Below are 25,076 nucleotides of genomic sequence, written 5' to 3' on the forward strand. Positions count from 1 at the left end.
AAACATTGTTTGCTCATCACTTCCTACTGTGCTGTTATTTTAAGCAGTGATCAACTTTTCTATTTTCTTTGTGTCAGTTGCCTTTTGTAATACCTCAAATAAGTCACATTGTCCAATATCCCATTCTGATATTCTTATATATATTCTGATATATATAAGAAACATCCAAGAAGATTTATATGTGGAAAGCCCCAGGGGAGGATATAAATAGTAGAAGAAATCAGATAGATTATGTTTAGATAAACAAAAGATATAGAAACATTATAAAAGATGTGACAACATATCCAGGAGCAGACTGTAATACAGATCATATATTGTTATTAACTAAGATGAAAATTAATCTAAAAAAAGTAACTACAAGGAAACAAAACAAATCATGGAACATAGAGCGGCTGAAAATACCAAATACGGTGAATAAATTCACAAAGAAAGTAGAGAAATATACAAGAAAGTGATGATGTAAGTGAAAAATGGAAGATTCTGAAGGAAAGCATAATTACTGCTACAGAATTATATTTAGCCAAAAAAGAAGAGGAAAGAGAGATAAGAAAGAAACCATGGATGGCAGAAAATATTTTGAGGAAAATAACACAAAGAAGAAAGTTAGTTAATAGTAAAACAGAGGAGAAAAAAAGCAGTATAAAGACTTGAGTAAGGAGATACCAAAAGAGATAAGAAGGAAAAAGTAAGAGTGGTTAGATGAAATAAATAAAGATACAACAGCAAAGGCAGAAAGAAATGACATAAAAGGTGTTTATAAAAACGTTATTATGATGACAGGAAGGAGAAAGATGCAAAGGACTGGAGCAGTCAAGAATGAAAGAGGTGAAATTCTGATAGAAAAAGAGAAGATATTACAGAGATGGGAAGAATATGTAAGTAAACTTTATATGAAGACAGAGAAAAAGGAGAAAATCAAATGAAAGAACATAGTGGGCATAGGTTGTACATCATGAGGGAGGAATTGAATCTAGCAATTCAAAAGATGAAAGAAGGAAAATCCCCTGGAGTAGATGGTATACAGATAGAACTGATAAGGAATGTAGGTGAAAAAGGTATGGAAGTGTTATGGCAAATTATTAACGTAATTTATGAGGGACAAGAATTACCAGAGGAGTTTAGATCAATTTTATCCCATTCCAAAAAAGACGGGGGTTTTAGACTGTAACAATTTTAGAGTGATAAGTCTTATAATTCGCAACAAAAACTCTGGCACAAATAATTTTGGAGAGAATTAAAAGTAAAATCGAAAAAGAAATTAATGAGGAACAGTTTGGATTCCGAACCAACAGAGTAACTAGAGAGGCTATAACTTGTCTAAGAATTATTGGGGAGAAAACACTAAACCATGGTGGAAAGTTGTTTTTGAGATTTCTAGACTTTGAAAAGGCATTTGATACAATGAAACATAAAAGGCTTTTTGACATTCTGGAAAATATTGATATTGACTCTTATGACTTGGAAATTTTAAAGAGATTATATTGGTCACAAACAGCGTCAGTATGTGTAAATGGAGAGGAAATAGGAGAATTCCCGGTGGAGAGAGGAGTTAGACAAGGATGCAAGTTATCACCATTATTGTTTAACCTTTATAGTGAACAGATGCTTAGAGAGGCACTTGAGGATGTAGAAGAAGGAATAAAAATAAATGGAAGAATCATCAATAACTTCAGATATGCAGATGATGTAGTAGTGATGGCAGAAAGTGAAAAATGGATTACAACAAATTGTTCGAAGAATTAAAACCTCCTGTAAAGAGTACGGACTAAGGATTAACACAAAGAAGACCAAGATAATGATAATGGGCAGAAAAATAGGAGATAATGTAAAGATAAGATGTGGAGGAAAGATTTTAGAAGTGGAAAGATTTCAATATTTAGGTAGCCGGATCTCAGAGAAAGGAACTTCAGAGTTGGACATTAGAAATAGAATAGGCAAAGCTAATCGGCATTTATGGAAATGAAGAGAATTTTAATAAATATTAAGAGTATTAAAATTAAAATAGGTGTTAGAGTTGGAATAGTTAAAGCAACAGTTTAGAGTATTGCAAGTTATGGAAGTGAGTCATGGACACTCAGAAAGAGAGATATGGAAAGAATTAATGCATTGGAAATGTGTTATAGAAAGATGGAAAAGATTAGCTATACAGAGAGAATAGAGAATATCAAATCAAGAAGTTTTAAGAAGAATTGGGATGGAAAGAACACTGCTCAAGAATATTATTCAAAAAAGACCAGATTTGCAGGACATCTTCTGAGAGGTTCTTCGGGACACCTGACAAGAACTATATTACAAGGGAAAGTTGAGGGGAAGAGAAGACATGGAAGATAAACTAGACAGTGGTTCAATGACATCATGGAATGGACTGGTTTAAGAATGCTGGAGGCGACAGACTGAGAGAAATGGAGAAGAGCTGCTCATCTACTGCAACCCACTTGCTAGAGGATGCTACCGGACAAAGACGATATTTGCCCACACTTCCATTCAAGAACATCAGCCTCATATTTCGTCTTGAATACTATAACTGTTCCTTTTCCCTGATTATTGTTACTTGAATATAACATCTTTTACTTGTTGTTTAGAAGAATTTCACCTGTTTTTGTTTTCTTTGTTTCAGTAAAACCTATTATGTTGATCTGGTACTTCAGGTCTTCTGCTTTGATGTTCTATTTCTTTTCCATTGATGATTCTTTTGTTGATGGTTCAATCTTGAACTCTGCTGAATGGAGTTTATTCCAGTTGCTGACTTTTTGTTGTGCTCCTTGATGAAAACAGTGGGGGGGGGGGAACTTGTTTAACTGAGCATCATTCCAGCTGGCATGAAATTCTGTCATGTTGTACCATCAATTTGTATTTTGGTTTTAAGCCAATAAGAGTACAATTTGATTGACTAAATCCCAAATTGTTGGCCCCATTCTCATTCATTCGGTAGCCAGGTAGATATCTATCTTCAGGATGAACTAAGACAGGGTGAAGATTGGACACTAGGTCAGCAGCCCTGGTCTGTTCTCTCTCTCTCTCCATATTCCTTAAATGACTACATTGAAGTTTCCTCTCAGTTATCCAACTTCAACCCTTAAGCAATCCAGGTTGCATTTGTTCCAGTAGCAAATGTTTCAGTGTTCATCCCAGTTCCCTGAAAAAACTAGCAGGGTCTTGTTTAACACGCTCGCTGCCATGCCCCTCGGTCATAGTTTGTTAACACACACAAAGCACTTTCACTTCAAGATCAGTACAAGTAGACATACGAGTTTATTCATAGTTGGCTTGTGAGGCTCATATACCAACTACAAGTATACTCATAGTTGGCAGCGAACGTGTTAACTTGTCAGTGTCTCAGCCAGTATGACATTTCATCTTGGTGCATCATTATTTCTTGTTGTGGTTTTAGTAATACAGAATAATACAGCTTTTTCAGCTAAGTTGCAAATTGCTAACCCATTCACCTTCTCTCATCCTTGACATGGATATTTAATAATGTGGCATACCAAGATGAAATGTCTATGATACAGCTCATCGTTTAATTGCAGTATTCCTTTTCATCTTCATAGCTAATTGTAAATGAAAAGGAATACATTTATGAGACAATGCCAGAGATATGAAACAAAGAATTTAACACAGGAGGCATGCTTATTATTATAATATTTATTATTAATATCGTTATTTGGGACTCTTAGATGGATCTCTGAATTTATCACATGAAAGACACCTAGCTTGTAAAATGCCTCTTTGCCACTCTTTAAATTTATTCATTAATTATCAGTAGTTTTGGCAACAAAATAATTAATAAATTTGCTTTTCAGGGTATTGACATTACTAACTTCAGCAGCAGCTGGAATGATGGACTTGCTTTCTGTGCTCTGATTCATTCATATCTTCCTCATCTGATACCTTATCACTCCCTGGATAGTAAAGATAAAGTAAAGAAGCATGTTTTTATTGAAATAATTTAATAATATGATTAATTTAAAAAAAAGTGCTGTTTAAACTTAATCTGAAGCCATGCTCCAGTCAATTCTTGTTATAGCAAACTCTTAGGGACATAGGAATATTTTGTTATAGAGAATTTCCTTTGGAATAGTATTGTGTGTGTGTGTGTGTGTGTCATACTTTGGTGGAACAGTTCTTTAGTTTGTTTTAGTGAGCAAGTTTTTTGTAATGATGTTTTGCACTAGTGAGAGCTGACCGTATCATGTTTATTTTGCTTGTTCGATCTTTCTTGTATTGCTCTTATGTATAAAAAATCTGGATATCTTGGAACACTTTATGTTTTAGTACATACCACATACACATACTAAAAAGTGCTGGGAAAATGCTTTCTCTCTCTCTCTGTAAGTATCAGGTTTAGTTTGAATAGATGTGTTAAATTAAATTATGGATCATCATTTACCTATTCTTTACAGAGGCTTTTTGCCATGTTATTATTATTACATTTATTTTTCTGTGTATAAAAGTTTTGCTTGAGAGGTTTTTCTGAGACCGACGCGATGTCATGAAAACATGATACTTTGGTGCACATGCCAAAAATCCAGACACATGTTACTTTCTGTTTTGAACAGGTTCTGTAATATTATGCGCATGCAATTTACAGGCATGATGCATCTCATAGCCTCATTTGCTTTGGTGGTAATTCAGAAACAACATCAGTTTGGACACTGGATAATAATGATGCCTGTCAGCAGGAACTGACAGGCATCATTATTGGTAGGAAGAAGGTGGTCCTCATTCTAAATGGATAATGGGAACCAAAAAAAAAAGAAATCGCTGATTGTGAATCTATTTACTATAAGGACAAATTTTCCATGAGAGTTAATATAATTAAGTTTTGATTGGGACTATGGCACCCATACTAATGATAAACATCTTAAATATTCTATTAAGATATTTAAATATCTTAACATGATTTTGTTTATGGGAGATATTATTGTTAATTTAGGTAATTAAAAGTGAAACAAAAGATGTATAAAAATATTATTATGTTGATAAAATTATATTTGTTAAGATGATATTCGGCTGTAAAAAGAATACAGTAGTAATTGACTAAGAGAGGCTGTTAAGCCCAATTGTGCTTCATGACTATGTCATTGGTGGCATAAAGAATTGGAAAGATGTACATCAGAGGTGGATCAAGCAGGTGTTGGACTTGGTGGCCACTAGAGGCTCCCCGAGCTATGTGGAAAAATTAAAAGTGATCTATAAGAATGATATAGATATTACACATTTTTATTTATTTATTTATTCTTATGGCAAAAAGAATGCAATGCAGCTATAGGTTAATGTCTAGTCCAGAAAGCCAATCCAGGGCCTCGTCTGTCACCTTTTGAACGTCTTGGAGGTTACCATGAAATTGGCACCTTGGACAGTTGTTCACAACATGAGCGATCATGTGGGCTATGGGGGAACAGTTACAATAAGGGTGGTCTGATAGTTTCCATTTGTGTAGTAGATAGCCACATCTGCCTTGGTTAGATTTGATCCTGTTGACAGATGACTAAATCTTTCTAGGAAGAGCAAAACCAGGCTGTGGAGCACAGGAATCTTCAACCATCATTTGCTGGACCAGTGTTCTCTCCACATGTCAGATGGTGATAGTAAGGCAGCTAAAGAGAGTTTGTTCATGGATCAGAAAGGGTTTCTTGATTTCTAGCAAAGACTAGGTGGATTTTTGAGAGTCAGGTGCAGGGGCAAGAGTGGATTGCTCATTACTTATTAAATTCTTTAATCAAGGCTTGTCTTCTCCATATATTTGGTGGAGCAATGTTGCATAGAACAGGCAGCCAAGGGAGAGGAGTACTTCTCAGTGTCCCACTAATTGTGTGCATGGTAGAGTTTAGCTGGGTATCTATGATATTAGTGTGTGCACTTCTTTCCCAGATGGAGGCACAGTATTCTGCTGCAGAGAATGCAAGGGCTAGTGCAGATGACCTTAAGACATCAGCACTACAACTCCCAGATTGTTCCAGCAAGCTTTGAAATGATATTATTCCTCATTTTAATTTTGTTGGACAGGTTGGTAATGTTCCTTTTATAGGTTAGGCTTCTTTCCAGGTATTTCGAGTGAGGTCATGTTCTACCAAAGAGAAGTTGAGGTGTTGGTTTGCCTCTGCATTGTATAGGTAGAATGCTGTGGACAGTTTTTGTTGGCTTTGGCTTAAAAAAAAAAAAAAAGGTACCACTGCTTGAAGTACTCTTCCAGGATGTTTAGGTATGTGTTGAAGGTTGTTTCCAGGTGAAGCAAAGGAAGTAGACTGGTGTAGGATTGTTAGGTCATTGGCATACATGTATTTGCTTGAGCTAATATGTGGTTATGTGGGACATGTAGATGTTGAAGAGTAAAGGTGCTAACTAGGACCTGGATCTTTCTATTGGAGAGAATGGATTTGAAAAGCTGGAAAGTTTTTTGCACCTTATAATATTGTCTAGTTTTAGGAGTAGGCCTCTGATTTAGACTGCATCATAAGCTGATGATAGGTCAATAAAAGTGACTCCGAATTTAAGTTTCTTTTGGAAGCCTGCTTCAGTCTGTGTTGTCAGGGCCATGACCGGTCACAGCAACTTCTCCTCCTAAAGCCACTTTCTTCAATCAAGAGTGCTCTTTCGATGAGTGGTGAAATTCTTTTAAGGAGAATTCTTTCAAATAGCTTAAAGGTGAAGCAAAGCAAGGAGATAGGGCATAGATTCTTTGACATTTTGATCTTTTCCTGGTTCTGATGATTAATTGGAACAGTTTCTACCATTTTTTAAAAAAGATAATGATAAATTCAATACTACCACACAAGTATACCAGGCTGCAAGAGAAATGTTATTGATTCCAAATTAAAATTTTTACGACCCCCATAAATTTTATGCCTAGGAGTCCCCAGTTGGCTTAATCTGCTCCTGATGTACATTCCTTCCTGTCACTGGAATTAAAATAACCTGCAGACTTTTTTTTATACTGAATGCAATGAAATAATCACCAAGTGAAAAAGAAACTTCATCTCATCACAAATAAATGTATCTAGTCCACCGTTACTGAAAAAACTTCTTTTTGCTGTTTGTGATACCCAGCTGTTGTGATGTCATTCACAGAGTTATGAATTAGAGAATACAGTGTATGCTCCACTGTGATGAGAAATGAACATCTGATGGACACGAGAAAGAGAGAGAATACATGCACAAACACGATATATATATATATATATATAGAGAGAGAGAGAGAGAGAGAGAGAGACAAATAAAAAATTGAAAAAAGAATAAAAGGAAGAATTGGGAGAAATTTATGTATCTTCACTGTTGTAGGTATGAGTTGTCATATTCTTGCATGATCTGCAAGGAAATCAGTTACTGTTTTCCTGTGTCTTGATTTTCCAGAGTAAGATTTGCCAAATTTTTTATTATTTCTGTCGAGTCTCTGACATAAACATGTTAATTTCTGTGTTATGGATATTTTGTATGTAATGTCAGAAGATCCAATGATTTAAGGTTTTGAATGTGAGTGAGTAGAAGGATCACCCATTTTTTTTTTAATATATAATTTTATTTTATATGTTATGTTTACATATATGTGTGTGTGTACATACACTGTTTGGAAAGAAGATATTCCCATGGGCAGGGTGCATCATGCCATGTAACAAGTAACATGTTTATAGCCAGTATAAATAGGAAGCATATGATGCTGCTTCTAAATCAGTGCAACTGTCTGGGTGAAATGGCTGTGAGATGGAAACTAATGGAGTTTGAAAGAGGCATTGTGATGAGTTGTAATTTGCAAGCCTGTCTGTTCAGCAAATTGTTGATAAATTGGGCCATCCCAGGTCAACCATCAATGATAATACCATACTGAGATGAAAGCACAGGGAGTCAGCTGCAAGTGTTACCCACAGTGGACAACCCACCACATTCACTGAACGTGACTGTAAGGTGCTACAAAGGATAATATGTAAAAAGTGGCATTTGTTGGCCAACACATTAAATGCAGAGTTTCCAGCCATCAACTGGAACGCAAATCTGTACAAAAGCATTCGGAACCAAGGCTCATTATATGGGTTTCCATGGTAGGACCACAATATGCAAGTCCTATATTATGCGAACCAACATGCAGCATCGTCTTCAATGGTGCAAAGAGCGTGTACAGTGGGATGTGGAAGCTTAGGAAAAACTGTGGTATTGAGCAACAAATTGTACCACACTCTGTACTGAGCAGATGGATGGGTGTGGTGGATGCCCGATGAATGTCTCTTACCAGAGTGCGTAATCCCAACTATGAAATTCTGAGGTGACAGTGTGATGATATGGTCCTGTTTTTCCTGATGGCCTCAGACATCTGTTTGCGGTACCATGAACATTGAACTCGGAGAAGTATCTGAACATTCTGAATGATGCAGTGCTTCCTACTTTGTGGTGTTTCTGAAGAACTGCCCATTGTCTCTTTTAGCAAGACAATGCATAGTGTCATAAGATCACTGCTGCAACTCCGTGGTTTGTGGACATGAACATTACACTTGACTGGCCTCGACAAAGCCCTGATCTCAATTCCATTGAACATCTGCAGGATGAACTGGCATGTATGGTAAGGTATGCCCACTCCACAACACAACAGTCCAGGAACTCATTACATGCCTACTGCTTGTGGAAAGTATGCCCCATAGGATTGCTGCAGTCATTGCAGTGAAAGGAGGTCCTACATTTTATTAAGGTGAGCGCCATGGCTGTTTGTTCCTTACATTGTGGTGTGTATTGACTTCTTTCTATGCAGTGTATATGTGTGTGTTTTGTACACACACACACACACACACACACACACACTCTTTGTTAAATATATAAAAAGAAAACTCAGTTTTCATATACGCAACATAGTAAAATACCAAGTACATAGGCCTGGGGAAAGAACCTGTAAACGTAGGGAAAAATATTAGATAGCTTAATCAATAACAGGACAAATGTTGTAAGTCATCAGGATTATGAATACATAGTCATCACAGATCCTAAAAATTAACACTGTGTATCTTCAGATAATTCAGGAAATTCTCTTCTCACTGAAGACGAGATCCAAAATCGAGCAAAACCAAGATCACGGAATTTCATTTAAAGCCCACTGTCACTTGAAAGCTCAATTAACTGTTCTTTTTTCGATAACGAAAGGTTGTTCTCGTGAGTACGAGCCTGAAATGGATTGCGAATCCACAGAAATTTCTTATAAAAATTATTCGGAAAATATGTTTCGAAATTCCGTTTCAGATTTTTGAGGTGGTCACAAACCCTTTCCACAAACTCAGAATCAACAAAATTATAATTTTCACTAAAAAGGATTCCAATGTTGGAAAAGGTGCAAATTGTCTGTCTTTTACATAATTAATCCATAAAACCAGTTTTTTCTCGAATGCCTTTATTTTGTCATAGGCATCAAGAACAGTTAAAAAATTTCCCTGAAGGGAGAGATTTAGTTCATTTAATTTCGAAAAAATGTCTGAAAGATAGGATAGTGTTGATAACCAAGCTTCATCAACAAGGAGTGATGCAAAATTAAAATTACGTTCATTTACAAATAATAAAACTTCGTGCCTTAATTGAAATAACCTTGTTAGTACTTTGTCCCTGGATAGCCAGTGAATTTCAGAATGAAGCAAAAGTTGTGTATATTCACTGCCCATTTCATCGCAGAGTACGTACTGAAAATAATCTGTTATTTAATGGTCGAGCTTTAATAAAATTAACTAGCTTGACAGCGTTGTATAGCACAGTTTTAAATTCTGGTGGCATTCCTTTGGAGGCTAATGCTTCCCTATGTATGAAACAATGCATCCAATTCATATCTGGAACTACTTCTTTGACCTTAGAAGTAACCCCACTATGCCTGCATGTAAAAGTGTGAGCTCCATCCGAACAGAAGCCTACATTTTTCCAACTGGATCCCTTTGTGTACTATGTAATTATTGAGAGTGTGAAATATTTCTTCTCCAGTTGTTTGGGATGACAAAGTTCTGCAAAACAGAATATCATCATGAATGTTGTTATTATGCACATATCTTATGTAGCATATTAACTGTGCATTGTTTGTAACATCAGTAGTCTTGTCTATTTGTAACGCATAATAAGGGCTCTTCTTAACTCTTTCAATTAATTGAGATTCTATTGTCACCTGCCATATGATTAATTCTGTGACTGACAGTGTCATTTGAAAGAGGAATCAAATCAATATCTTTTAGTAACTTGCTGCCAAACATTGTTTTTACCACATCTTTTATAGCTAGAAGTAGTAAATTTTCCCTGATAGAATGAGGGAAACCTCATTCTACCAGTTTCACTTAAGAGATAGGATGCTTCTAATGCTTTGCTATTAATGGAACCCATGGCCGAAACTATATCTTTCCCATGATTTAATGTCCCTAAGCGTTGCCTGAAAAAATTCAATTGGCTTATTTTTCACATCACAATGTTTAGTTTCTAAATGTCGTCAGAGTTTCGCAGGTTTCATACACTTGTTCGACAACACTTCATAACACAAAACATTGAGGTTTCTGTTCACTTTCATCTCCATACCAAGTAAATTCCAAATATGAACTGTTATATTTCCTACTGTATTTTTTCTTTGAACTGCTTATTTCTTCTACTTTAATAGTATCAGATTTACTGGCCGTTACAACACGTGTATTACAATTAGGGTTAGCATTACCGGTTTCATTTGCTCTTCTTTTCAAAGTCCTAGTTCTAAGCCGCGTTTCCCATTATTAAAAAAACATTTCCGAAAAATATATAAATACTGGGGTTAACTCACGACACACTTTGTTCAAGTATCACTTAGCACTTCTGAAGATATATTGAGCCTTGGTTGAAGGAAACCTTCAATAATAAAAATCTATACACAACAAGCAATTGGTTGAAATGTTGATAACACATGTTCACTTCAGATCTGATAAAAAAGCAAGGGAAGGTGGAAGCAATAAAACTATATTGTTTTTCACTTTATCCCCCTCTTTTATTATTCGTCATTCTGCATCTCCAAATTTAGCAGCAGAATGACGAATAATAAAAGAGGGGGTGAAGTGAAAAACAATAGTTTTATTGCTTCCACCTTTGAACATTCTGATACTATTTGTTGGATTTTTGAAGGCTCCATTTGATTTCAATAATTTTACTTACTTATTCAATTTTAATTTTTGTTTGGATAATTAAAAAAAATATTTATTTAATTAATTTAAGTCTGCCTGTGGACCACCTGTCCCATCTTTGCAGACCACCGGTTGAGAAATGCTGTACTAGATGATTGCAACTGTTGAATGATGAGTGACAACAAAGAAATAATGCTAACCTACCTTCAAAGTTCGTGGTCTCATCAGACTTTTTTACAAGCATATTTGTAATAGGAACAGCCTTATATGGAACTGCAGCAAGATGTTTCTTAGTTTTGCTATGCTTTACAAGCTGACAATATTTAGCAGCTATATCACATCTGCAAAACTTACAGTGGCCTTTTGTAGTGCCACCCGGAACTTCACACAACCATTTACTAAACATTACCATTTGCAACTACTCACTCCTAAATTTTTGCTTGTAAGCTTTATTTTTCTCTTTGGTCATTTTTGAAGAAGGTATACAACTCTTTACTGAAACGAATTACGATCAATCTTTGAAAACTTCCCATTCACTATTGTAACTACCAACCAGAACACTGTACAAAGACTAACTTGTAGCAGTGCTATCAACCTTAAGGTGACAAAATGGCAGACTGTTGGGCCATGTGACTGACTGACGTCATCATGCGTTTCAAACGTGTATGATACTCGCACCAAACATACAATACAATTCCTTATCAAATGCAAACATCTGGAAAACTTTTAAAACAATTTCTTTAACAGTAAGTTATAAAAACAACTAAAAAGAGCTGAAACTAGTTCTGAAGGAGCTAGATTTGGAGCTAGGTGCTAGATTAAAATTTTTGGAGCTAGGGAAGGGAAAAAAAGAGCTAAATTGGCAACACTGCATGCCATTTTTTTATAATTACCAGCTGAAAATATAATTACCCTGAATACTTCACATTTATCATTAACATTTAACCATGTAATAACATCTTTATCCAACTAAAATTGTTATTACATCTTCTTGATTTCCCTTGAAGAAATTAAATCTCTTACTTTTTTCCTGTCATTTAAAGTTTTGTAACATCCACAGTCAAACATGATGATCATTACCTGTGAATGAATCCATAACTCAAATCTTCATCACATTTGTTGGTTTCTTAGTGAACACCAGATCTGTCTTTCCCCTCCCTCCACAGCCACCCACCCTCAGTATGCCAAAACAGAAATCTAATAGACCAGAAAGTCTACTCTTTCTAATTTGTTCTAATATGTAATTACTGTATTTTCCGGTGTATAAGATGCACTTTTTTACCTTAAAAATTCATCTTAAAAATGGGGTGCATCTTATATAATGAAGGTGAAGATTGTTTCCTCTTTTCAAAGTCATACGCGCTCCCTTTTATGTTCCGAGATCTTTTAGGCAGTTAATGTTAATGGTGCAATCAAATTGATGCATGACCGTCACGTAACTTCTAGCGCGTCATTGGCTAAGAACGGGGAGTCCCTATTCAAGTTTCATAATATCTTATCCGAGTAATCAGTTACCGATGTTTATCAGTATTGAGTTGACGTGTTGAGATATTTTGTGTTCAGTTTGATATTTCCCCATAGATTTTAGTGATTGGAAAAAACAGGTGACATTCATATACTTCAAGTTACAAATTGCAGGTTGTAAAATATGCGGAAGAACATGGGAATAGGGAAGCTGAAAGACATTTTGGACCTCTGCCTACAGAAAAAATGATTAGAACTTGGTGTAGTCAGAAGGAGATTTTGTACAATTTGCGTAATGAAAAGTGCGTGGAACGTGGAAAAATTGCGAAGTGGCCAGAACTAGAGACCGAAGTTTCGAAATGGGTGCAAGAAAATCGGCCAAATGGCATTGCCATTTCAACAAAAATGATTCGTACACATGCAGTCAAAGTAGCCTGTGAGCGTTGTTTTGGTTTAGGTAAAGTTTAGGTTTTTTCCAGAAAAAATTCTGGTCCAGAAAGACGCACCCAAGAAATTTAATAAATTAAATTTCTTGGGTGTGTCTTATACACTGGAAAATACGGTAAGTACCAAATATACTGACCTACTGTAATAATAGACTAATAGACCAGCATATCTGGTACTTTATTTTATATTGTTAGCTTTATTAATTTCATTAATTGATATCTCTTGCCAAGTACTATATCCACTATCATCTAAATATTCATTGAGAGTTTAAGATGATCAGGAACAAACAGTATGCATAATTTGTTTATCTTTTTTTTTATTCAAATGCAGTTCATTACCAATTCCCATCCATAGAAATAAAATCTAGGTAGCAATTATAAGCATTCTTTCTGAGTTGAAGATTAATAGAAAAATCTTTGTTTTGTTTGCTGTCTCGGGGAATTAATTTTCTCATGTCCTTAATGCCCATACATGAAGATATCCAAGTCTTGTCTCACTTATCTTCTTTGCATAAAGTGTTTCCAGCTTTTTTATGAACTAGATTTCCAGTTATTACTAACATGTTGTACACATTATTATAAGATTTGATGTATATGCAAGTTGATTACATCCTCTCACAGATCAAAGTCTTATTTTGAAAAATTAAAGACAGAAACTTAAGTGAAATAAATTTATTAGGTGTAAAATTTTTGCCTAGGTATAATAGGCATCTTCAGTACAATAACAACCAAATGCTTCAAATAACATGATCTTCAAAATGCTCCATGTAATAATTGGCAAGAGTAGGAGAGATTGGACTACCCATGGCTGTACCTTCAATCGTCTCCTTTCTCCTGATATGTGGATGATATTTTTGCAATATGGAAGGATTCACCATCAGATTTGGTACTATTCATTTCAAAAATAAATCATCTGAGAATTCGGTGCTCCTTAGAAGAGGAGAAAAACAACCAACTAGCCTTTTTAGATATTTTAATTGTTTTTCAACCAGATTGTAGTTTTCAGTTTTTAGAAAAGAAACTCATACGATTATTATATCCATGCTATGCTACTTCTTATCATCATTATCCCAGTCAAAAAGTTGGAAAAACCTTATTACTGTAAAATTTGAAGGTTTCTATCTTTTTTTTTAATATTTACTTATGTTTCTGTTACTGCACCATTGTAATATTTCTATACTGTTTTCTAGTCCTCTGTAAAATATCTGTTTCCTTTTTTCTGCCTATCTATTTCTTTTGATTCGTCTCTATATTCTCATTTGTTAACTTTATTATACTTTATCCTTATCCGTTACCTTTCTATATAGTCAGTTAATCTTAATTCCTTTTCTCTACTTTCAGTATATTAAACTTATACTTCAGATTTCTAGAAATTTATTTGATTATTCCAGACTGCGCCACTAAAAATCTCTAATTGGCATAAGAAATTTATTCTACCTCCAGTTAAGCACCTCTATACAGTTAATTACAGTCGTGGCTAACTCCTGACATAAAGTTCATACCAAGGTTTAATTTCTTTCCAGCTTACAGGATCGGATTTATTTGGGAACAGTACAGTTGCTAAAAAGATCAGACGTCACTTCTTATAAATAAAACAAACATGTTTATTCACACTTAGACAATAATACAATATATACACTTAAATGATGTTACTATCATTATCTCTCAAGGTTAAGCATCAAGATTAAAACATCATATAGAACAATTCTTAGGCATGTTATAAGCATCAAATACGTAACTCGTCAAATAATTCTGTATATCAATTAACTAACATTTTCTCTCAAAGCTAACATCAAAATTTAAACATCATATAGAACAACTCTCAGACATGTTATAAGCATCAAATACGTAAATCATCAAACAATTAATTCTGTATATCAAATAACTATCAGCCCATTTACAATCTAGGAATTATCATGCTTTGACAAGTAAAAATCTCCAATTCTAACTTTCACAAAAAGAATGTAACACTCACCTAGCAATCAACCTTTCACACCATTTCAGTATAATACAACGCAAGCTTAAACTTTCATTAACATCAATAATAAAGGGGATAAATATCCTTTGATGTTTATCTGCCAGTAAGCGAAACTCTAAGAACTAGGACTAAGATCTATGAGTTAATGAAATAAAATAAAAGCCAAAAGGCTTTTATTCTATTTCATTAACATCTTTTCAATTATTCTAAAAGAAGATTTACTTCATACAAATTAGTTTTCAATCTATTACATCTTTCAATCCTATGAATTCAGTCTATCCGAAACAGTCCTTCACATCATAAATTAAGAGAAAGTTTTCGACAAAAAAATTCAACTCGCATTAATTCTTTCATAGGCACAATTGCACTTTAATTGTATCTTCTCTTTGGGCTTATTCTGGATTCCCCTCTATTGTTACGGCTTGCTCTATCGCTTCAGACGCATCATGGACACCATGTTCTCCTCTGGAATTACTCACAGGGCTGGAACGCGATCTTTCGGCATAGTAGGCACTCGGACTTAGGGTCATCTTGGTCCTGGGTCGCTCTACAAGGTTTCACCTCCGATTACCCTCCATGTCCGGGATCATACGTAATCCATGGATCGACTCCCCTCTTTTCTCCTGGCATCACATCTCTCCAAATCGATCCACCTTAGTTCATTCCTGACCTTTTTATTTCACCTCTCTGGACCTTGAGCGAAGTTTCTTAGACCCCAAATATTGCCACGCAAACTCTGAACTAAGGTCTGAGATCCCCGTACCTATCACGTGCTACCTCCTTTCCTTCTAGAAAGTTCCAACTTCTATCTCCCTGAAGTGTAGTTTAATCCCTTTTTCAGCATAGCGTAACAGCATCTCATGTATCCCCCCCCCCCCCTGCTATCGACCTTGACGGCAGTGTCAGACTGCTTTGGTTACAATGGGTTTCCATTCTACCCTATACCAAGTGATACATCAAATATATTTCCAAATTCTAAGGTAATTTCCCTTAAACTTCTATTTTTAGATACTTGTTTACTTTATGTATAATTGTATGTATAATTCCTTGGGTTTTCTACAGATGGGCATTTTGTATTACTTATGTAGGTAATTTTAACATACTTCTAATCTCTGAGGGATTTTCTTTAGAAATACACAGTCATATATCTTCTATCTACAGTATCATGTAAATTTTTCTGGGTCTAATTTTATATGGCCTGATATTATTGTTTACATCTATTATATACAAGTTTATAATTCTTTGAATTTTGGATGTGACTCCTGTAAAATCGATGCAATTAAACATTGTAAGATTTATGATGCTGCATCGAATTTTACATTACATCATGCTCATATGTTTCACTGAAGACCTTTTACAGCAAGAATTATATCAAATCTGCTTTTATGAAAAATGGCTTTAATGAATCTTTTATCAAGAAAGTGCTTTTAACAGCTTTAGGCCACCAGGCTCTAGATGTCTTGAAGATTATTTGGATTCCACTCCTGTATATTAAAGGAGTTTCTGAATATATTGCTAAAGTTCTAAACCTCTTATATTGCAGTATCTCTTTTCTTCTTGTCAGGAAGATTTCATCATCATCATCAAATTCCTGCCATGTACCCTCAAGGGGTGTACAGGATATGACAGTACTACATGAAAAAATTACATCATTACTAACTTCCTATCTACAATTTTCCTCCAAATCAGTCTGTTACTTGTCAAGACTCCAACATTATCAGATCTTATATTTCTATCATCTAAGGCACTTTGTACTGTATCAATCCACCTATATCTTGGTCTTCCTCTGGGTCGTTTTCCTGCCAACCTGGCAGAGAACACTTGTTTTGCTAATCTTTCCTCTCCCATTCTATTTAAGTGACCATACTACCTGAGATTAGCTCTGCTAACGCATTCCTGGATGCTGACAATGTCAAGTTCTTTCCTAATATCCTCATTTTTAATATGATATTGCCATTGATGCCATCTGTTCATGCCTCTAATCTTTCTCAGGACTCTTATATCTGCGGTCTCTAGTCTTTGGTCAAGTGTTTTACTTCTGACCCAGCTCTCAGATAAGTAAGTTAAAACTGGTTTGAACACTGTCTTGTATACAGCTAATTTAGTGTTCCGACTAATTTCTCTCTTATTCCATATGAATTTATTCAATTGACTTCCCACCATACCAGCTTTGCTGATTCTGTTGTCTATTTCTATATTTAATTTACCATCTTCAGTAAAAATCGTGCCTAAGTAGCTAAATGTTTTACTTGTTCCACAGGTTCTCCATTCACAACACAGTTAACATTTTCAATGATTCTGCCTATTTTCATTGTCTTTGTATTTTTATTGCTGACCTTCATACCATATCTATTACAACAGCTATTCAATTTAGTCAGAGAATCTTGCAGACTTGTAGCGGATTTATTTAGAAGTATAATATCATCCGCATAAAGCAAAGAGCTGACATTAACATCTCTCCAATTTTGGAGATGTTAATGTCAGCTCTATCAGGTTTAATACCACTTTCCTTCATAATGTGATCCATATAGATAATGAATAACAGAGGGGATAATGTACATCCTTGTCTCACACCAGATTTAACATTAAACCATCTTCCTGTACTTCCTTCAATTCTAACTGCTGACTTACAACACAAATAAAGACTAAGTATTGCTTGATATAATGCCCCATTTACACCATATAACTGAAGCATATTGAATAGCTTCTCATATGCCTTTTCCAGATCGACAAAACTTAAATACAGATCTTTGTTATATTCCCATGCTTTCTCGACTATTTGTCGTAAAGTGAAGATCTGATCCTGACAGCCTCTATTTGGCCTGAATCCAGCTTGTTCTTCACCAAGCTTTTCTTCCACAATTCTTCTTAACCGTTTCTCAAGTATACTTGCATAGATCTTGCCAGAAACACTCAGTAGGGAAATACCTCTGTAATTCTCACATTCAGTTTTATTTCCCTTTTTATATATGGGTACTATGAGAGCTCTACTCCAATCATTGGGAATTCATCCCTCTGTCCAGGCTTTCTGAACTATGCAGTGCAGCCACTGTAAGACTTTTATACCACCATACTTCAGCATTTCTGGTCGAATATCATCTACTCCTGCTGCCTTTCCACATTTCAAGCCAGATTTCCACCTTCCTTTTTTCATCTAAGGACAAGATCTTTCTACACTCAGCCTTCCCAGTGTCTACCAGATCTCCTGTTCTTGTGGTTTGTCTTTCTTTGGACAGCCTTCAGATCTGCAGCTATCCATTGTGAAGAACATAAATCTTATATCCAGTTTCTTGAATCTGAGCAGTCTGGTCTAGTCAGTCTGGCCATCAATTTATTTCACATAAGTTTAAGTTTCTGTCTTTAATTTTTCAAAGTATGTTAGATTACGTACCTACATAAAAGTATTCATCCTTCCCTTCAGGGAAGGATAAATAAAGGTTTTCCCTATTCATCTTTCCTTTCAAGAAGAGTCACTCTCTCCTGCTATGATTTTGAATTATTCCCAATTAATTTTCAATTTTATATTTTCTGACTCTGTATTAACAGTTTCACTTCTTTGACAACAGAAAATCTTTGTTAAATGAGGTTATGCGAGTTAATATTGATTTTCTTCTCATTATCCTATGTTACAGTTGACTCACTATAATAAACTTGTAGGGACCATGAATAGTTTGTTATCTGAATTAGTTGAAATAGTGAAATCCTTTTAGCATATTATTGTATTTATTAAATTTGTTTTGGACTTTTCAATTGTTATAGTGAGTGAATTTGTTATAATGATGTTTGCTATGGCAGGAGCTGACAGTTATATTTACTACTTTCTGTTAACTTAGTACCATGTCCAAAATTAACTAACAAAACAGTCTTGCATTTATTTTATAATACTATAATATGCTAAAAGAATTTCACTATTTAATTCATGAACTCAGATGGGACCTTCTGAGTTCATGAAATTCTCCCAGTTGCAATGCTTTTCTTTTTTTTACAGCTCCAAGAAATTAATAATAACAGGATCCTCAAGTTCAGCATTTACCCTTGTATTATATAGCTTAAAGCCAAAACTCGTGCACAAATATTTTTAATTTTATTAAAAGGAAAAAAAAACTTATTAGGACCTTAGTATTGGCAGGCAGGCTTGTATTTCGTAAAATAGAAAACATCATTCTTTCCTTGTAAATCTGATATTTAAAACTTATATTTTTGATATTATATTTTTGAACTTAATGAAAAAACTTATATTTGAGGATAATTATATTTGTTTTATAATGAGAACTTTATGATATTATGAAATAATTAAACAGGAAAAAAAATCATAACCAATGAAGGAACTAAGTTCATGTATTATTATTTTTACAGAGGCATAACTTTACTTTAGCCTTCCAGGCAGCTGAATCAGTGGGGATTATGACAACATTGGTATGTAGAGATGAATATTTATTATTAAAAGGTTTGAAATTCAAGAAAATTAAAATTTGTTTCTGTTTGAGAAAATGATACAGTATGCTGTACTTTATACACTTGAATACATATAATGTAAGTCAGGTATATCCAGTTTATGGCCTGCAGGCAGGACATAACTCACTGAACAATTGCCATTTGGTTCTTGAGAAAATATTCAGAAAAATGTTTAAAAACACTCACATAGATAAAATCAAACCATCAAGCACAAAAACATATTTCTGGAAAAGAAATATTGCAAATATTCAATAGATACATGAATCATTCATCCCATTGATATATGTTTCTTATAAATGAATTTAGCATCAGGTGCCCTGGGAAATTTTTATTGGATACATATAATGTAAGTCAGGTATATCCAGTTTATGGCCTGCAGGCAGGACATAACTCACTGAACAATTGCCATTTGGTTCTTGAGAAAATATTCAGAAAAATGTTTAAAAACACTCACATAGATAAAATCAAACCATCAAACACAAAAACATATTTCTGGAAAAGAATTATTGCAAATATACAATAGATACATGAATCATTCATCCCATTGATATATGTTTCTTATAAATGAATTTAGCATCAGGTGCCCTGGGAAATTTTTATTGGAGGCAGACAATGCAGTGCATCAAGGAAATTAGATCATCTTGGGAGGAAAAGTGAGAAAGTGTAAGTTTAGATAGTGTGCAGATTGCTGAGCATCGTTATGAATCTGGTGAAGGGATGGACTACTACACTTTGGTGGGTTTGGGCTTTTTCAGTATGTCTGGGAATGGTCAAGAGAAAGTTTCTCAACCAAGCTGAGCAGACTGTAGTTGTAAGTATATGAAAAAGTGAGGAGGTAACTTTTTATGTCTCTACACAAATGTCAGGAGCATTAGAAACAAAATGGTTGAATATGTTGTAACCTAAAATTGTTGTCATTAATGAAACTTGTAGCTCTCATAGTTGGAGGTAGTGGAATCAAGTGTAAGGGATATAAAAATTTTAGAAATGACAGAAGAGGAGGGAGGGCACTTTAGTACTACTAATGATATCAGATAATTTGAGTCCAGTTAGGTTAGAAACTCATAAAATCAGTGATAGTAATAAGGCTTGCATAGCAGTGAGTTTGAGGGTGTTGCGAAGTGGAGGTAACAGGAATATATATATCGTGGGTATTGCACAGACCTCATCAGTTAAGTTGCTGGGGAAGTAGAAATGCATTGCCAAATTACTCTGATGGTTACTAAATGAGTAATTATTATGAGTGACTTTATCCTAGCACTGATTGAGTAATACAAAAAAAAAATCATGATAAGAATGAAGGAGAATTTATTGAGCTGTTGTGAGACAACTTTTTCAAGCAACACGTGAAAGAAGCAACTCAGGACAAAGAGTGTTAGATATGATCGTAGCATCAGAAGGGATCTTAGTTAAGAATGTGATTGTTTTGCCACCAGTTGATGACAATGAACATACCATACTAACCTGGGAAGTATATTTATATAATATTTCCTCAGTCTGTTAGAACAGGCTACATGCTGAACTACAGAGCTGGAAATTATGACAGACTGAGGAAATATTTTTATTGGAAAGATAGCAGCAATGCATGAGAAGCTTTGAAAGACACTTAAATGAGTCAGTATCTGAATGTGTTCTTAAAGTTTGAAGAACAAATAAGGTGGAAGTGAAATGAATGTGCAAAACCTTGTTAAACAAGGGATCCATAAGAAGATGATGTGGAATGAATATCGTGGGAATAAGAATGAGAGGAATTCTGAAATATATAAAGTGCAGGCCAGAAAAGTTATGAGTATTGTACAGAAAACTAAGTTGGATATGAAAACTTGTTAGCTATGTGGACAACCGGAAAGAATTTGTTGTTATATTGCAAGTAAAAGAAAAAAATGAATGTGAAAGAATAACTTTAGTAAATGCAGATGTACCCTTGTGTCAGAAGCTGATGAGATTGTTCAAATAATGAATTCTCACTTTGCTAATATCTATCAACCTAGGGTATGTAATATGGTGCACAGTGCTACCACTAGATTGGATGAAGAGATAGAGTTGCATGAGAAGATGGTTTTAGACCTATTTATTGCATAAACTGGATAAGAATTTGGCAGTTGGGATATCAGCATGTATGCTAAAGGAATGTTCAGCAGAACTGGGTATGCCCTTGATATGTTTGTATAATTTGACTCTTAGTTCAGCAGTATCCCACAGGAATGGAAAGAATGTAAAAATCTTATTGCAGAAGGATGGAACAAAGACGGATTTGTCTACCTATAGACCTATCAGTCAGTATCTCTGGAGTGATTGTGAAGAGCTAAGAAAAGTTGGTATTGCATACAGAAATGGGTAGGTAGAGAAGCTATGCTCTGCATGGAACTGCATGAGTTTACTAAAGGGAGGTCATGTTTTAGTAATTTGCCCATATTTTATAACAGTGTTACAGATGAATGTTGGATGAAGAGACTGGATACACTATGATACTTTGCTAAGGCATTTTATCAGATAACACATGAAAGGCTGTTGCATAAAATGGAGAATATGGAGTTGAATAAAAACCTTTGGTATGGATACCAAAGGTTTTTATTCCACCCATATCAAAACCTTTGATATGGTATGGGTGGAAGATGGACAGGTATCAGAAGTTAGTATATGGGGTGTATGTGTGTTGGGGGGGGGGATGAACCTGCCAGTGGTGTGTCCCCAGAGATCAATCCTTGTACCATTGTTGTTTAATCTATATATTAATGATATTGGGAAAGGCCTGGTAGGGCAATCACAGATGTTACTGATATACAATATTTACCAGATGATTTGAATAGGCTGGAAGTGTTGATAAATAATAATGGTTGGCAATTCATTGTTAGTATTTGTAAAGTTATGCACTTTGGTGTGATGAGATATCCAGCTACATGTTATATTGATGGGATTATGATACAATGCTTATGATTATGATGCATTATGGTTGGTAGGAAGTGGAAGTTCATTGGTCACATAGTGAAAATTGCAAATATAACTCAGACAATGATTGTGATGTTGGAACAAACATTGACGTGTAAGAATAAGGAAGTCATTTTGCCTCTTTACAAAGGCTTGATAAGAATTCACCTGCACAGATTTGGTCTCCTGGGTTCAGAGGGGATCAAGAAGTTGTGAAAAGGATGCAAAGAAAAGTTACAAAAATTATATTGGGATTACAGAATGTAGGTTATTTTCTAGTTAACAGGAGAAAGAGGAGTGATATGAATGGGTGTTATAGGATATTGTCTGATGAATTTTTCATTATATGAAAGGTGAGGAGAGAACATGGGGGCATCCATAGAAGTTAAGTTTGTTTGCAGTTAAGGAAGGGTAAAAACTATATTTTTCTCTCACATAGCAGTGACTGAGTGGAATAGTTTGTCTGTTGAAGTGGTGAATGCATCTAATGTGAATGAATTTAAGAGAAAATATGACAGCTAGTATGGGTGATGTATAGCCTCTCTCAAAAAGTCCTTGTCTTCTTGGAAATCTTAGATGATAATAATATAAATTAGTATAATGATTTTATGATTACATTTAATATCTGTAGTAATTCTGCATCTAATATTTTAAAAATCTTTTTCCAGAATATTAATGATCTGATATCACAAGAGAGACCTGATTGGCAGTCAATTATGACCTATGTGACATCCATATATAGACATTTTGAAACGTAATATTATACTGGTGTACTGAATATTACATGTGATCATGACTTGCTGTTAATTCATTCCAGTAAGTAGGAATAAGAAGAGCTTAATTTTCAGTATTTAGTTGACTTTGAACTGTTCAGAAACAAGGGACCACTTTGGCTGTTTCAAAGAGAACTTTTAAGGAAGAGACCTTCCTTGCCAAATCTTAGAATTGCAATGTCTAGTCAGTTTTGATGATAGTTGTTACTACAACATATTACTATTACTACCCTGTGTGTTTTCAATCGGTTGTATACCTTGGCATCTGTGTTTTGGCAGTTACAATTGCAACAAATTCATATTACCTTCTAGTAGTGTTTCCTAACGTCCTTGTTGTTGCTGTTCCCAAAAGATAACAGTATATTCTTAGTATCTATTACAGCATCATTTGAATCTTGAAGTGATAAACCTGTTTTAACCAAAGCAGTGATTACTTTTTAATTTGTTAAACATTTTTGAAGAGAGAATTATAGTTTATAATAATCATATTCTTAGAAGTCATAAGCTTAAAAATAGAATATTCTTTTTGCGGTGCAAGGAACTCTTAACTTTGTTATAGTTTACTTTAGCAATGTTAGTGCAGAAATTTTACATAGCATTTATTAATTATATTATAAAATAAAATGCATAATTCTTTGCTTCTGATGAATGATAATAACAAATAACGCAAAGAGCTGTTTTCATTATATAGTATTTACATGATCAGTTAATAACAAATTACAGTTAGTACTATGAAAAAAAAAGGAAACAAAAGTATAGTGTGGCATTATACAGATGTTATATTTCTAAGCTGCATGACTGTAAAGAAACTGTTGCTGTTTGTATTATAAAAATAAGCTGTTCCCTGTGAATGTGAATGAAAAGTTGCAAACTCGTGTTGTGTTATAAATAAATGATAATTAAAAATTCTCTGTTTTTGTACAAAGACCATGTGGAAAGTTTTGCTATTGTGGATACTGTTGTTTTGTGGAAAAGATGACATGCATCATTACATTTAAACAGAAATATTTTGTAGACAGTGGTAAACTTCCTCAGATGTGTAATAATTTAGAATTTTATTTAGTCGTATTTTATATATTAGGAGATTCATTTCATTCCTGCTCTCTTTAAAAGAAAAAAAAAATAAAGCAAAATTGCCACAAATTTAATATTGATTTAAAAATTCCTTATTAGATTTATATGCAGTATTTCACATTAAAAAAAGGGAAATAGGAATATTCAAAAAGCAGTTATTAATTTACAATAGAATAAAAATTCATAACTCCATAGACTGGCTTTGTGTATTTGCATATAGATTCAGTGATAGTATAGATATAGTCCTTAAATTCAAGGTGAATGAATAGATGAACCTCTAGTAAATAAATTTTTATATTCAGTCAATTAAAATTTAAGTACAAGAATCAAGCTGTAAATAGGACTTTTCAAGTTGCAGTGCTATTCGACTGTTGTTAAAATCCCATTGATAATGTTATGACCTATGTTCATATTCAAATGCAATCAAATTCACAATTGTTATAGAAATATTGTACTACTTTCTGACCATTTTTTTGGTGCATTAAAGTATGTTGCAAATGTTTTGTAAACTGTAGTTTTGTTAACTATATTATGTAAATTATGATAGCATATTACAGCATGTTAATCATTTCTATTTAAAATAATTTCTGTTTAAATAGTTCTGTTTATAGATGCAAATAGTAATGTCTCTCTCTCTTTAGCTATAACTAGACTGATTAATGCTGGACCCTCATTTAATTAATGAAGTTACATTAATTAAATAGAATTGCAACTTTTATTTTTTTTAAAAGATTTTGAGACAAAAACAAAGCGCATGAAAATAAATTTTAAAAGTAATATCTCTAAGGAAATGGCAAACTATAATATTGCCATTTATTTATTTATATATATATATAAAACTACTAATTAATAACAAGTCTTGAACCAA

At 34.2% G+C, this 25,076-nt stretch overlaps 1 protein-coding gene across 6 annotated transcripts in view; it reads left to right on the plus strand.

Moving 5' to 3' along the window:
• spdi (sperm antigen with calponin homology and coiled-coil domains split discs) overlaps positions 1-24,711 on the plus strand; it is a 371,208-nt gene extending 346,497 nt beyond the window's left edge. For all 6 annotated transcript variants that reach the window (XM_090399846.1, XM_090399843.1, XM_090399844.1 and 3 more), the window contains exons 14-16: positions 3,804-3,920; positions 19,335-19,394; positions 23,030-24,711. In XM_090399846.1, coding sequence (XP_090255972.1) covers positions 3,804-3,920; positions 19,335-19,394; positions 23,030-23,119 — 267 coding nt within the window. In that variant the 3' untranslated portion in view covers positions 23,120-24,711. The remainder of the gene's footprint in view (positions 1-3,803; positions 3,921-19,334; positions 19,395-23,029) is intronic.
• The last annotated feature ends 365 nt before the right edge of the window (positions 24,712-25,076 follow it).

Source organism: Typopeltis vanoorti, chromosome 11 (genome assembly GCF_054136105.1).
Source record: "Typopeltis vanoorti isolate ZY-2024b chromosome 11, IOZ_Tvanoo_1.0, whole genome shotgun sequence".
NCBI classification, from domain to species: domain Eukaryota; kingdom Metazoa; phylum Arthropoda; class Arachnida; order Uropygi; family Thelyphonidae; genus Typopeltis; species Typopeltis vanoorti.